We start from the raw sequence: 13,805 nt of genomic DNA, 5'->3' as shown, positions 1-13,805 counted from the left end.
TGTTAAGCTTTCACCACTCCCATGTCTCATAAGCCTGAAGTTCACGTTACAAAATAAACTTTGTCTCTGGGTAACCTTTCCTACAGAGGAGCTCTAACAGAGAGTCTGTCCGTCTGGCTAAGCCTGGCACGATTTGCTTACTCCCCACAGGCACTTGGGCCACTTCCCACAGTGTCTATAGTGCCATTCTTAGATGCCCTCTATTTTTGTGTAGGTTTCACTCCCAGAACCAAATCAGTAAGTATCACCAGCATTTTCTAGGAAGAACAATAGAATATAATTATTTTAGTTTTTCCTGAGTCCAGGGGTGTTGTTTCTCCAGGTTACAACATTTGTGTAGTGCCTTCAGATTTACTATCACCTACAAGCTTTGGTTAGCGTCCCCACTGAAGACTGGTACCTGTGATGGCTCTTCAGAGTCTTTCTCTGGGGTGCTCCTGGGTGCGCCAGACTGACTCTGGGACTCTTGTAAGATGTGCTTTATTTTTTTAATAAATGGTTAGATCTAGAAGTGTTTTGCTTGTATGTATATCTGTGCATCACATGCATGCCTAGTACCTGGAACTAGAGTTACAGTTCTGATAAACTACCATGAATGTGTTGGGAATGGAACCCTGGCCTTCTGGAAGACTAGCCAGTTCTCTTAACCATTGGGCCGTCTCTTCAGACGCTAGCACTCTTCTTTCTGTTGAATTAGTTACTGTTATTATGATGAAACATGTTTACAAAAGCAACTAAAGGTAAGATTGAGTCTCTTAGTAATGACAGATAAGCTATACTCAATATTTTCACAATTTATAAGTGAGATTCAGGCTTCCTTGCATGGGCTAGCCTTACTGTTTAGCTTCTTTGCGTCTGTGTAGTGTAACATAGTACCTGTATTTTATGGCTAATAGCCACTTTAAGTGAGTACATACCATAAAAGTCCTTTTGGGACTGGGTTACCTCACTCAGGATGATATTCTCAAGTTCCATCTATTTGCCTGCAAGGTTCAGCATGTCTTTGTTTTTAATAGCCGAATGGTATTCCACTGTGTAGATGGACCACGTTTTCTTTATCCGTTCTTCACTTGAGCAACATCTAGGTTGTTTTCAGTTTCTGGCTATTATGAATAAAGCTGCTATGAACACAGTTAAACAAGTGTCTTTGTGGGATGTTGGAGCATCTTCTGGGTAACATACCTATGAGTGATATAGCTGAGGTAGAACCATTCCCAGTTTTCTCATAAAATTCCAAATTGATTTCCAAAGTGGTTGTACAAGTTTGCACTCCCACCAGCAGTGGAGAAGTATTTCCCTTGCTCCATCCACATCCTCTCCAGCAAATGCTATTTCTTAAGTTGTTTATCTTCGCCATTCTGACAGGTTTGAGTTACCTGATTTTCATTTCCCTGATGACTAAGAGTTTTGAACATTTCTTTAAGTGCTTCTCTGCCATTTGGGATTCCTCTGTCGAGAATTCTGTTTAGTTCTGTATCTCATTTTTTAATTGGTATGTTTGGGCTGCCAATTTGTCCTATTGACAGTGTCCTTTGCCTTACAGAAACTTTGCAGTTTCATGAGGTCCCATTTATCAGTTGTTGGTCTTAGAGCCTGAACCATTGATGTTCTGTTCAGGATCCATATTTACCACCCTGCACAAAAATCAAGTCCAAGTGGATCAAGGACTTCAGCATAAAACCAGATGCACTAAATCTCATAGAAGAGAAAGTGGGAATATCCTTGAATGCATTACAGGAGGTATAGTTAGATTTTAATTAAAAATTAAAAAGTAATTTAAGGGTGGAAAATGTTCTTCTGGCTTACAGTTTGCATCATCATGGAGGAGAAGCTTGTAGTGGCAGGAACTTGAGATACCTGATCCCATTGCATCTGCCGTCAGAAATGCATATTGAATTCTTATTCTGAGCTCACTCTTGCACTTCATGCCTAAAGGCTGTCTCCCAGGTGACTCCGATTTTATCAAAGTTGTCACTTGAGATTACCATCTCACTTGGTAATGAGACAAGAAATCAGCATCAATCAACACAGAAGCCTATTCAGAGTGATTGATGTTCACCTGCTTGCTGCTATGAGACCTTTCTTTAGCAGACAAAGCTCCTCTCTATACATTTCTATGTTTTGCTGATTGTTCATGGCTACTGCAGGACAGTGGCCCCTGTTATGTTTTGTTTGCCTGTTTCTCAGGTATTTGGGGCTATAATCTGAGTGACGTGGATGGAAGGCATTCTATTCTACCTTTGCCGAAAGTGCTCTTGTAACATGTAGTTCTCCCTATTCTTTTGCCAGTGTTGTTGATACTCATGATCTGACTGGCTTCTGGGCTGCAAGAACAGTGATCACAGAACCACCATTATGCCTGTCCGACTATCAATAGATAGCGTTAGTCTGTGGGTGTCTACTCATCGACAAAGTTCTGCTTTCCAGCACTTTATTCTTTTGCAGTATTTCCTGCAGTCCCTTCCCTTCCCTTCTCCCTTCCCTTCTCCCTTCCCTTCCCTTCTTTGTCCCCTCTTTCCCTCTTTCTGTCACTGTTTCTCTTAGGCTTGTGTCCTTACCCTCAGTGAGGTCTTGGGGAAGCTATAAAAGCATGTCAATGCCAATTTCATGGTGGTTTCAGCAATGTACATCCAGGAGTCTGTCTCTCTACGTCTCTCCTGATGGAGGTGTGGTAGAGTCCAGCAGTGAAGACTGTATTTCTCTATTTGAAAATCTGATTAGTCGCTTGGTGGGCCTTACTTTTATACCACCATCCCCTCACTGCCTTAATGATCTCAGGGGCTTCTTTTGTGTTCCTGGCCATGATCAGGGTTGGGGCCTGGCTGCTGTGCATCTGCTTTACTGAATGCTGGGATTAAGTGTGTGCCACTTGCCCAGCCATTCTGTGTGTTTTTGTTTTGTTTTGTTTTTGTTTTTCGAGACAGGGTTTCTCTGTGTAGTCCTGGCTGTCCTGGAACTTACTCTGCAGACCAGGCTGGCCTCGAACTCAGAAATCTGCCTGCCTCTGCCTCCCAAGCGCTGGGATTAAAGGCGTGCGCCACCACCGCCTGGCTATTCTGTGTGTTTTAAGCATTTACTTATTTATTAAAATTAATTGCTTTGAAGTGTGGCTTGCCTTTGCCTTCAGTGTTTTTGGTAGCTAGACCTTGCTGTGGTCACTTGATCTCTGGTCTCTGTCCTGGGGAGAACTATAATTCTTTTTAAAGTCTCTTTTTACTGTTGATAGCAAGAATGCCAGTTTTACTTAATCGCTGTAAATATTTACTTTGTAGGCTATTAGAGATGGAGAATGCCATGGAGAAGGCTCAGCTGTGAGCAGTTGACTTGCTCTCGGCCATAGCTGACATCACACTGGGCCCTTCCATGGGTGTACTTGTCTGTCCATCTGCCTCTCTAGTTTATTGAAAAGTTACGAATTATTCTCAAAATTGTGTCACTTGAAGCTAGTGTGTGTTTGTGGATTCTGGAAAATAGTATTTTGCAAAACAGGCTGAATTGATGCCATGTCCTCTGCCCTTTCATACTTTTCCCTCCCCTGAGTGAGGCTCTCCATCCCGTTTCTTAGACATGTCTATATTCTGCTGTGCCTGTATTTCAGGTTAACTTAGAAACGAAATCTAGCAAAGATACTCTGCTTGAGTTAGAGCATGACAGAATAATTGTGCCTATCTGTGTGTGTGACTGTGTGGGGCCGTGTTGGGCTAGTCGTTGAATCCAGGGCCTTGTTGCTGTAATGCGGGTATGCTACCACTGCGTAGCACCAGCTTTAGTTACTATGTCTTGAATGCAGTTTTGAAGAATCAGTCAGCTGGTCAGTAAAACAGTTTTGATGTTTGTTAAATCTCTTCATGACAAATACAGAAGTCACATAGCTCTTTTACTTACTGGGATAGGGATACGGAAATCGCCCTCAGCACATCTAAGCAATCTCTGTTTTACTAGGCGGGTGCCAATATTGACACTTGCTCAGAAGATCAGCGGACCCCACTGATGGAGGCTGCAGAAAACAACCACTTGGATGCAGTGAAGTATCTCATCAAGGCCGGAGCACAGGTGGACCCGAAGGTACCCACCCAGTCAGGTTCATATTCCTATTTCATGTGTAGATGTTTCTTAGATGAACAGGGAGCAGCTTCTCCTTGAAACACTGCAGGAACTTGTTGCCACCAAACGTTTGCCCGATTGTCTAGCAGAGCATTTGTACTTGATGTAGTAGTTCCTTTTCTGTCACTATTGACAAAAATACCTGACAGAGTGACTTACAGGAGTAAAGATTTAGTGTAGCTCATGATTTCAGAGGGATTCTGCTCCATCAAATTGTAGAAGGCATGGCAGAATTGCAACAGGAACTTGCTGACTAGAACAGAAGGAGAGGATATAAGCTGGGTTCAGGCACAGGTATAACCGCACAGGCCTTTCTCTGATGACCTGCTTCAGCCAGCCAGGCTCCACCTTCTGAAAATTTCACACATTTTAAGCTGGGAATAAGCCTTTGGGAACATTTTAGATGCAAACTATAGTAAAGGTTTCCTAGTAACCACTGGATCTATGTCTGTCTAGTAATAGACAAGTCAGCCAGTAAGGAGATGTCCATAAAGGTTTGTTCCCTCTTTCATTGGCTGCCCCTCTTGTTTAGAGCAAGAGCAGTTACGCAAGAAGAAAAATGGAAGATATCCAGATTGCAAAGAGGACTTAAATGTCTCTCAGTTCACAGCTACTATGATCTTATGTATAGAAACATAAAGGATCAACAAATGTATTGTTAAGAGTTAGCAAAACAATTTGATGAATAATAGGACAGAGTTGAGATAAATAACAGTTACATTTCTCCCTCTATCTCTATTGGGGGGGGGGGGGTTGTTTTTGTTTTTGATACAGGGTCTTATGCTGTGAACTTAGAACTTTGATCCTCCTGCTTCAGTCTCCTAAGTATTGGGGCTACAGGTGTGTATCACCATGCTTGCTCTGTATTTCTATGTTCTTTCAGTTCAATTATTCAAAAGGAAGTTGAGTTAGTTTCAGTTTTCATAACATCAAAAAGAATAAAATACTTACAAGTATGCTTAGTCAAAGAGTGAGAAAGCTTACATATTGAAAACTCAAGCAATTGTTAAAGAAGACTGCAGTATATAGCTCAGTTGGTAGAATGCCTGTTTCAGCATCACATAAAACCCTGTGCAGAGGTTTACATGTTTAATTATAGCACCTGGGAGGTAAAATCAGAAGTTCAAGATTATCTTTGGTTACACAGTATATTTGATGACAGCCTGGAGCTATTTGTGACCCTATCTTAAAAAAAAAAAAAAACCCCACAAAACAAAATAAAACCAAAAAGAAATGGAAGGTTGTCCTTTGAGTGTATGTATTCAATGTAATCCTTATCAAAATTCCAACCAAATACAGAAATACCCAATCTAAAGGTGATGGAGATTTTTTTGTGAGGTCTAAAATAGTGGAACAAGTTCCTTATTTCAGAACTTATTACAAAACTACAGTAATGAAAATGGGGTAGTTCTGGTATAAACAGACAGCTATAGACTTGGCTTGCTCTTCATGTGGGTTCCCTAACAACTGGAGCAGGGGCTTGCCCTGACTCTTGTTGCCTGGCTGTGGACCCTATTCCCCTAACTGAGCTGCCTTGTCTGGCCTCAGTGAGAGAGGATGTGCCCTGTCCTGCAGTGATATGATGTGCCAGGGTGTATTGGTACCCAAGGTCCACCCCCACCCCACCCCCCACCTTTTTGGAGGGGAAGAGGAGGGTGAGGAGAGGCTGTGATTGGGATGTAAAGTGAATAAATAAATGAATTAATGGGAGAAAAAAGAATAAATGCAGAGCAAGAAAAAGATAGAGCTGCAGACCAGTAGAATTAGATGAACAAAATCTCAGAAATAAACCATTGCTGTGTTAGGTGATTTAAGGCAACTATTTAGCAAATGGTGTTGGGAAAACTTAGTATTCATATATTGAAGAATATAGTCATACCATACATATGCAGAAATGGACCAAAGAACTAAACATTATATACTTTGCAAGGTAGTAAAACCCATGATCACAACACTCACTATTTAGAGATAGGAGGAGTGTCACTTGAAGGCCAAAGTAGGTTCCATAGTGAGAACCTCTCAAAATCGTGTAGCTGCTGATGGTTTGGTGAGTCAGCAGTTCTAGCCCTAGGTATACACCCACGCAGCACAAAACCACTGTCAGCAGCACTGTTTATTGCAGACCCCTCCCTAGGAATAACTGTTATCTTTTATTTTGCATTAATGAACAAGTGTTCTGTCTATTCAACAGAACATCATCCAGGGACAGTCAGGGGCAAAGCACAGAGATGTGATAAACTAGGTAAACTTTGGGGCTATGAATTGTAAAAAGCTAGACACAGAGCATAAGTACTAGAAACCTCCATTTATATGAGATTCCCAGGAGGAAAATCAGAGACAAACTGTGGCCTAGATGGTCTTATCAGCTGTAGAAAAGAAGAGTGGTAATTAGGGCTGGTGATTATAGAATTTGTGTTTTGTTTTGAAAAGTTGTTGAAACAGTGGTGATCATTGTTTAACATTATATGTAATTCCAGTGATTTGTATACCTCAGAGTTAGAGGGCTTGTGCAATGGCATACTTGGGAGGTAGAGGCAGGAGGATCTCTGAGTTGAAGGGTGGCTTCAGACTGTAGTGAGTTTCAGCCCAACTGTAGCTACATAGACAGACTCTATGTCAAAATCAATCAACCAATCAGTCAATCTCAAAATAGTAATAATAATTTAAAAATAGTAAAGTAAAAACTAGAGGGCTGAGGGTGTGGCTTACTCAATGGAGTATCTACCTAGCATGCTCAGATCCCTGAGTTTGATCCCCAGTACCACATGAATTGGGTGTGGTAGGGTCAGCCTATAATCTTTACACTCGGAAAGTACAAGTGTGGGGTTCAGAACTTACCCTTGGTTACAGAGTGACTTCAAGGGCCAGACTTGGCACATAAGACTGAAAACAAAACATAAGAATGTAATAATTTTATGGCATAACTACAGTAAATAAACAATGTAAAGAATAGATGGCAGTCAGTGGTAGAGTATGTGCCTGCCATTTATTTGTGTGGCTCTGGATTTATTCCTAATGCCCTTGTCTGGTTTTTTTCCCCATCAGTACTTGTTTGTTTGTTTGTTAACAAAATGTGGCCATAACCCTGTGCAGACTTAATCACATCCAGTTTCACATCAAATAACATTTTCACTATTACTCTGGTATTAAATACTACTCTTGGTCTTAGAGAGGGGAGTGCTAAGTTTTCATCTAGAACAGCTGGGAGTCTACAAAGCCAAGATGAGAGGAGCTACTGCCTACGAGGTGTTGAGGTCGAATGTCAAGACTGAGAAATGTGAGTGGGTTGTGCAGCAGACTTAGTACAGCAAAAGAAAGGATGAAGGAAACTCTTGAGTAGTCAAACAAAGAATACAGCACACTCAGATCCATCAGGCAGGGGTAGTGAAGGCAGAGAAACCCCCCCAGGTTGCATATTGGCAAACACCCTGAACTGCTACTAACTTGACCTGCAGTGGTCTAGACATGGATGAGAAGAGGCTGCTGTCACTGTGCCAGAGAAAGAAGTCTGAGAAGAAAAGACAGCCCAGAGAAAGTGTTCTTTTAGAAATGAGGTAAAACTAGGTGTGCACTCCGGGAGGCAGGGGCAGGCGGGTCTCTGAGTTCAAGGGCTACACAATGAGACACTGTCTCAAACAATAAAATGAAAATAAAAGCTGTTGTTTTTAATAACTGTCTTTTTAATAATTGAGATTTTACTGATTGAGGAGCAGTATACAAACATTTCAGTTTGTACACAATTTTAACACATGTACCAAAAACCCTGAGACATGTGTATTATGCTTCTTCTAAACCAGTTATTGCAGTGATGTTCCAGCTTAAAGCTTGGTGGAAATTTCTCCTTTAGAGGAATCATCAAATCACACATCATTAAAATGACAGTATCTTTACTTCCTCTCATTCACAGTTTTGACCTATAGTTCATGCTCAGGTTTTTATTTTTCACAGCACATTGTTACAACTGACCACCACAACTAGAAATGTTAAAGATGTTAGAGTTTTTCTGTTTTTAAATTTTGTTTGCTAGGGCTTTTTTTTTTTTTCTTCTTTTTTTTTTTAATAAAACAAACAGTTCTAGATTTTTTTTATAAAACAAATAGTTCTAGGCGACTAGAAGTAATTTAAAATACTTGAGACCCATTAAGTGTATGACTGAGATTCCAAATTGTCATTAAGTATGCTTTGTATTAAGATGTAAAACTTACCCCTACATGGAATGTTAAGCTGACACCTAAACTGGTCCCAGCCTCCCATGTTTCAGTGTCCCACTTTCTCTTCTGGTTGTACCAAAAAGAAGTAAGTGATTATACTTCTTCTTAAAAGAATCATTTACCTTTAAAAATGGAATGAGGTGGGATTCTCCTTTTTATAATGTTTCTAGTTACTAAAAACTTGCATTCAGAACATAACTGGTAAAATAGTTCTCTGGGTTGTAGAGGAATGAGATTGTACAAAAGGGGAAACAGGAGACACCAATAGACAGTGCATGGTTAGTTAAATTTGGCTTCTACTTCACTGGAGGCTGGCCTCCTTGATCTTAGCCTTTTGGGTTTTCTGAAGCAGATCTTAGTTGCTTGGCTAGCCGCTTCAGCCTAGTTACTTAACTCTTTGTTTCTGTCTTCTATTTTGTTAATTCTTTTTTGTCTGATAACTTACTGGGCCTTTTTTTTTTTTTTTTTTTTTTTTTTTGCCTTTGTTTCTACTTTGGCAGGAACAAATTTAGCCAGCAGCCTTGATGATCTACACTTGGGCTTCTCCTTTGATGCCCATTCTGAGCTGACCTTCTTCTTGGGTATCGTGGTGCAGAGGGCCCATGTGACACTGAGGCCTGTTACAAGAGTCTGCACTGCTGCCAGACTCACTTCTTTAAAAATTTTTAAAAGACAAGAAGCTGTTTAAAACAAGGATACATATGATGGAGTTTATACAGATTTACAAATAAATCATACAACATTAATAGCTCAGAGAAAGGTAGTGTGCAAATAGAATCACTTTGTAAGGTTATTTTATTGCTGTTTAAGTAGACTAATTAGAGGTGAATAATGATTTTTAAGGTATTTTTATGTCTTGAGATTATAATATAATTGCATCATTTCCCTCTTCCCATTCCTCCTTCAGAACACCTCCCCACCCCCACCTTCAAATTTATGGTTTCTTTTTTGTTTAATTGCATACATATGTGTGTATGTAATATACTTAGGGGAAAAAATATATATATATATTTTTTTTTTCTCTAGGTATATTCCTAAGTGTGTGTATGTGTATGTATATATGTATATGTATATATATATATGTGTGTGTATATATATGTGTGTGTGTGTGTGTGTGTGAAAAAAAATATATATTTTCCTAAGATTATAAAGACAACCTGCTCAGTCTGTATAATGTTATGTGTATGTATAGGTTTTTAGAGCTGACTCTTTGGTGTTTAGCCAACGTATGGGCTGTTTCCTGGGGAACACCTTCCCTTCCCTTCTTTAGCATTCCTTAGTTTCCTATAGTTTTTGTCTAGGATTGAATCTTCACGAGTTTACCCACCCATTAGCATGTCTATTGGTATCATCCTTGTTCAGTTACTATTTCAGCAGCTGTGTTGTTGAGACTTCATGGGTGTCGCTTCTCTGACATTGCTAGGAGACATAATCTCACAGCCAACTTCATGTTTCCTTAGAATCTTTTCACCTCTTCTGCAATGATTCTTGAGCTGTTTGTTGTATTGTAGCTGTAGCATTTGAGACTGGTACCACAACTCTGCAGTGGTTATGTTTTTCTGTAGTGGTCTCTATCTCTTGCAAAGAGTTTTTATGGTGAGAGTGTGAGAACTACTGTGGGTATAAGGGTAAATATTTTGAATGTAGTTAATGAGTATGGTGGTTTAGTGAACATTTAAGAATTTATGTTAATTATGTGCTGTGTCTCTGTGTTGGTTTATGCATGTGAGTGTAGGTGCCTGGGAAGAACCAAAAAGGGCATCAGATTCCCCAGGAGCTGGAGTCACACAGGGGGTTGTGAGCCACCTGAAGCAGGCAGACTGATGCTGGGAACTGAACTCAGTTCCTCCACCAGAGGAATATGTGGTTTAGCCCACTAAGCTATTGCCTTTCAGCACTAAATATAAATAAGTATTTTCTTTAGAGAAAGTATTAAGAGTAAAGACTTAAAGGGAAAAATGCTAGCAGAGAAAGTAAAGCGGAAATCAGTTTCTGATAGAGCAGTAGTAAAGCAGATGAGACAGAGAGCAGGGACAGGTAATCAGACCGTGCGTGCAAAGCACTCGTGCTAGCAGTCAGGGCTGCAGACTGCTGATTACCATAACCTGTAATCCAGTCCCAGGGGATCTACCTCCATGTGTAGAGGTACAATAAATGAAAAACAAACAAACAAACAAACAAACCGAAGACAACAAATGAATGCTGCATGTTTCTTCATAGAATGAGAATCACTACATTGGACTAAAAAGGAATAGTGAAGGATCTGTGGAATGATGCACAGTGATATAAAAGCATTGAGATACATCAAAGAACTAGATAGTAAGAGCTGTTGTCTTTGGGGGTGGGATTGGGGTAGGTAAGAAGGTAAGGAAGCTGTGAAATGTTTCTATGGTGCGTATAGTTGTATTTGTAGACAGTACTACTGACAGCTTTGAACAGTGTAATGCAGCTTTTCCTGCCAGAAGCCCCTGCTATTTGCTAATTTCATGTCTTAGTCCTGTGAGTTTGCTTTGGCTAAAATACTCTCCAATTTACCTTTTAAGAACCAGCCCCTCACACTCTGGAGCAGGAGCATGTGTGCACACATACACTCACACACTTGGTAGCATAAAGTTCATGTGTGTGCGTTTGTGTGTGTGTATGTATGTGTGTGTGTGTCTGTCTGTCTGTGTCTGTATCTGTGCATATACACGCACACACACTCAAGCCTGCCCGCCTGTTGTCTGGTAGTTCATCTGGCTAGGAATTCTTTCTGCCATGTATGCCATCAGTATTTTAAAAATTTTCCAGTGTTGATTCTCAGTATCAGTGACATGGGATTAAGTATCCAGACAATTCTCCAGAAAGATGGGCATCCTAAATAAATCAGATAGATTGATATGTGTCCATAATAATAAGTGTCTAAGACTCAAGTGTTGGGACCCTGAGAGACAAGGGAAATAGAGAAAAGGTCAGCACAAAAACAAGGGTGGGGGATTGCCTTTGAGGGCAGTGGCCAGTATGTCCACATGAGCCTGTGATCAGGGGAATGGGCAGAGGAGCTATGCCTGGCCTAGTGGTTCAACTCACTTTTTTGTTATGTGGATTGCTTGCCTGTTCTGGTCAGTGTCTCTATTTTATTATTATTTTTTATTACGAGGTAGTATGATGGATATGGAATCTAAGAGGAAGCAGAATCAAAAGCTAATGAAATATTCCCAGACCAAAGGATACAGAAGCAGTAATATGGCCAGATTGCATCTGTGCAGAAATTTGCCTATTCTTTTCACTTTGTTTACTGATCAATCCACTCTATTTTCCATGTGCTCTGTGACCATGGTTAGCTCTCCAAAGTCCTTTAAGGAGCAGCTGTGGCCTGGATAGGACATGTTCATGTTGGAACTGTTCCTGGAAGGAATTGGTAAAGCGTGCTCGCTATGTCAAGAAGCCTGGGGCTGTCTGGTTCAGGGCAGGCAGAAGTGGGCAGGTCCTTTCTTCATCATGATGTATATGCTGTATAGGTATATGTGACTGGAGCAGGGGTCTTTTCCAACCAGAGGGTTTCACTAATATAGGGACAAAGGACTTGAGTCTTGGCTATGGGCTTTTGAGACAAGACCCTGGTATTACCCTGGGTTCATTGACAGGACCTCCTTTAGGCTGAGAGCATAACTTCTCTGTGTTTTGCACCAAGAACTAAGTCATAAGTGGTTTCCCTGGATTGAATGGCATTTGTATTGCAGGATGCAGAGGGCTCCACATGTTTGCACTTGGCTGCCAAGAAAGGCCACTATGATGTGGTTCAGTATCTGCTTTCAAATGGACAGATGGATGTCAACTGCCAGGTAAAGCCATTTTTCTGTTCAGTGGCATAGCTGTCCCGCTTCCTCTTTTATGCATATCCTACTCTTGGGCCTTAAAGACCCACAAGCCCTTAAAGTCTTAATTTCTGTTGCTGTGATAAACACCATAGCCAAAGTAACTTGAGGAAAGTCTGATCTTACAGGTTATAGCCCCTAATTGATGGAAGTTTGGGTAGGGACCTGGAGGCAGAAACTGCAGCAGCATCTATGGTAGAACACCCCTTACTGGCTTGTTTACTTTTTAATACATTCCAAGACTGTCTGCCCAAGGTAGGCCCTTTCACATCAATTATGAAACAAGAAAATGCCCCCACAGACTTGTTTACACAGCCTCTGACAGAGGCATTTTCTCAGTTGAGGTTCACTCTTCCCAGATGACCCTTGCTTATATTAAGTTGACTAAAAATGGCCAGCAGAGGCCTCGTCCCCATATTCTTTTGCTCTGTGGGGCCTCTCTGCAGTACTTGGCTAATGGCTCCATCCTTGGTATTCTGACACAAGAAATGTCTACAAATACATGTCAGTCCAGTAGATGATCTAAAAGAGCTGGCTCCAAGACTGTCCCACACACCATGGTAGGGCCCTCTGATCCTTGGTTTAAGGCTACATTTCCTCTCCCTCATGTCCCTGCATCTTTACTCAGGTCCTTCCTACCATTTTGCTTTAGTCCTGGCTGCTTGTACTGTCTTTTTCATGATCTGAAAGTAGCACGGTCTGATTTATTTTAACTGCCTTTAGCATTACATATTTATTAACCCTGTTGGGTTACTGTGAGACATTCTATCCTTGTCACTCTGGGCTGGTGGTTATGCAGCATGTGTGCCCTTGTCACCACTGTCTCTGATGATGCCTATAGTTGACTATAGAGAGATCATCTTCATTTGTGGAGGTTATGTATGTCTACAAGGACATGCATGTGTCTGTGGACAGGGAGCCCTTTGGAGGTGTGTAGGAGGAGGCTGGCTCCCACCTCTAGACTGGTGAGTACTAACAGAACACTCAGTTTCTGCAGAATACCTTTTCTGGTCTAAATGAAATACTTAACATACATTGATCTCACCATAGTGTTAGGAAGGCGACTCATGAGATCCTTAATGGACCTTCTAGAGTTAGCAGACAAGATTGTTCTTTCTGCCCCTGTTGCTCTTCTAAAAGAGGCAGTGACAATTTCTTCTGTGCCTGATATTCATTAGTCTATCTGCTGGTTGGTCTTGTGCTTTGTCGTCAACAGGACCAAAAGCAAGAATGAAACTTTCTATTCATGCTTCCCACAAACCTTGCTATGGGTCCTCCCTGGGTTGTTCCTGGCTGACTGAGTGTTTAGTCCTGACACCAGTGTTAGCTGAAGCAGCAAGCTCAGCCAGCAGCTCATCTCTCCTACTTGAGAGGGGCTGTGCCTTTGGTGGGAGCCAGCACCTGTATTGACTTTCCAGAAAACAGTTCTCTGAGGACACACAGTCCCTGAGCAAGGTGCATGAAGTTATTCTCTCATTTGCTGTCTGTGGTGGTGATATCTTTTGTCTCTTACACTCAGGATGATGGTGGTTGGACACCTATGATCTGGGCCACTGAGTACAAGCACGTGGACCTGGTGAAGCTGCTGCTGTCTAAAGGTTCTGACATCAATATCCGGGACAATGTGAGTTGT

The 13,805-nt window shown here is 41.2% G+C and overlaps 1 protein-coding gene across 8 annotated transcripts in view; it reads left to right on the top strand.

Annotated features, from left to right (window-relative positions):
- Positions 1-13,805, top strand: part of Ehmt1 (euchromatic histone lysine methyltransferase 1) — a 137,378-nt gene that overhangs the window by 98,681 nt on the left and 24,892 nt on the right. For 7 of the 8 annotated variants that reach the window (XM_034505488.2, XM_034505490.2, XM_034505487.2 and 4 more), the window contains 3 exons: positions 3,943-4,065; positions 12,038-12,139; positions 13,692-13,796. In XM_034505488.2, coding sequence (XP_034361379.2) covers positions 3,943-4,065; positions 12,038-12,139; positions 13,692-13,796 — 330 coding nt within the window. Of the gene's footprint in view, positions 1-3,942; positions 4,082-12,037; positions 12,140-13,691; positions 13,797-13,805 lie in introns of those variants that run through there. The other variant, XM_076937510.1, reaches the window with a different exon arrangement.

The sequence above is a fragment of the Arvicanthis niloticus genome, chromosome 6 (assembly GCF_011762505.2).
Source record: "Arvicanthis niloticus isolate mArvNil1 chromosome 6, mArvNil1.pat.X, whole genome shotgun sequence".
Classification (NCBI taxonomy): Eukaryota; Metazoa; Chordata; class Mammalia; order Rodentia; family Muridae; genus Arvicanthis; species Arvicanthis niloticus.
This window is presented reverse-complemented; position numbering and strand designations above follow the sequence as displayed.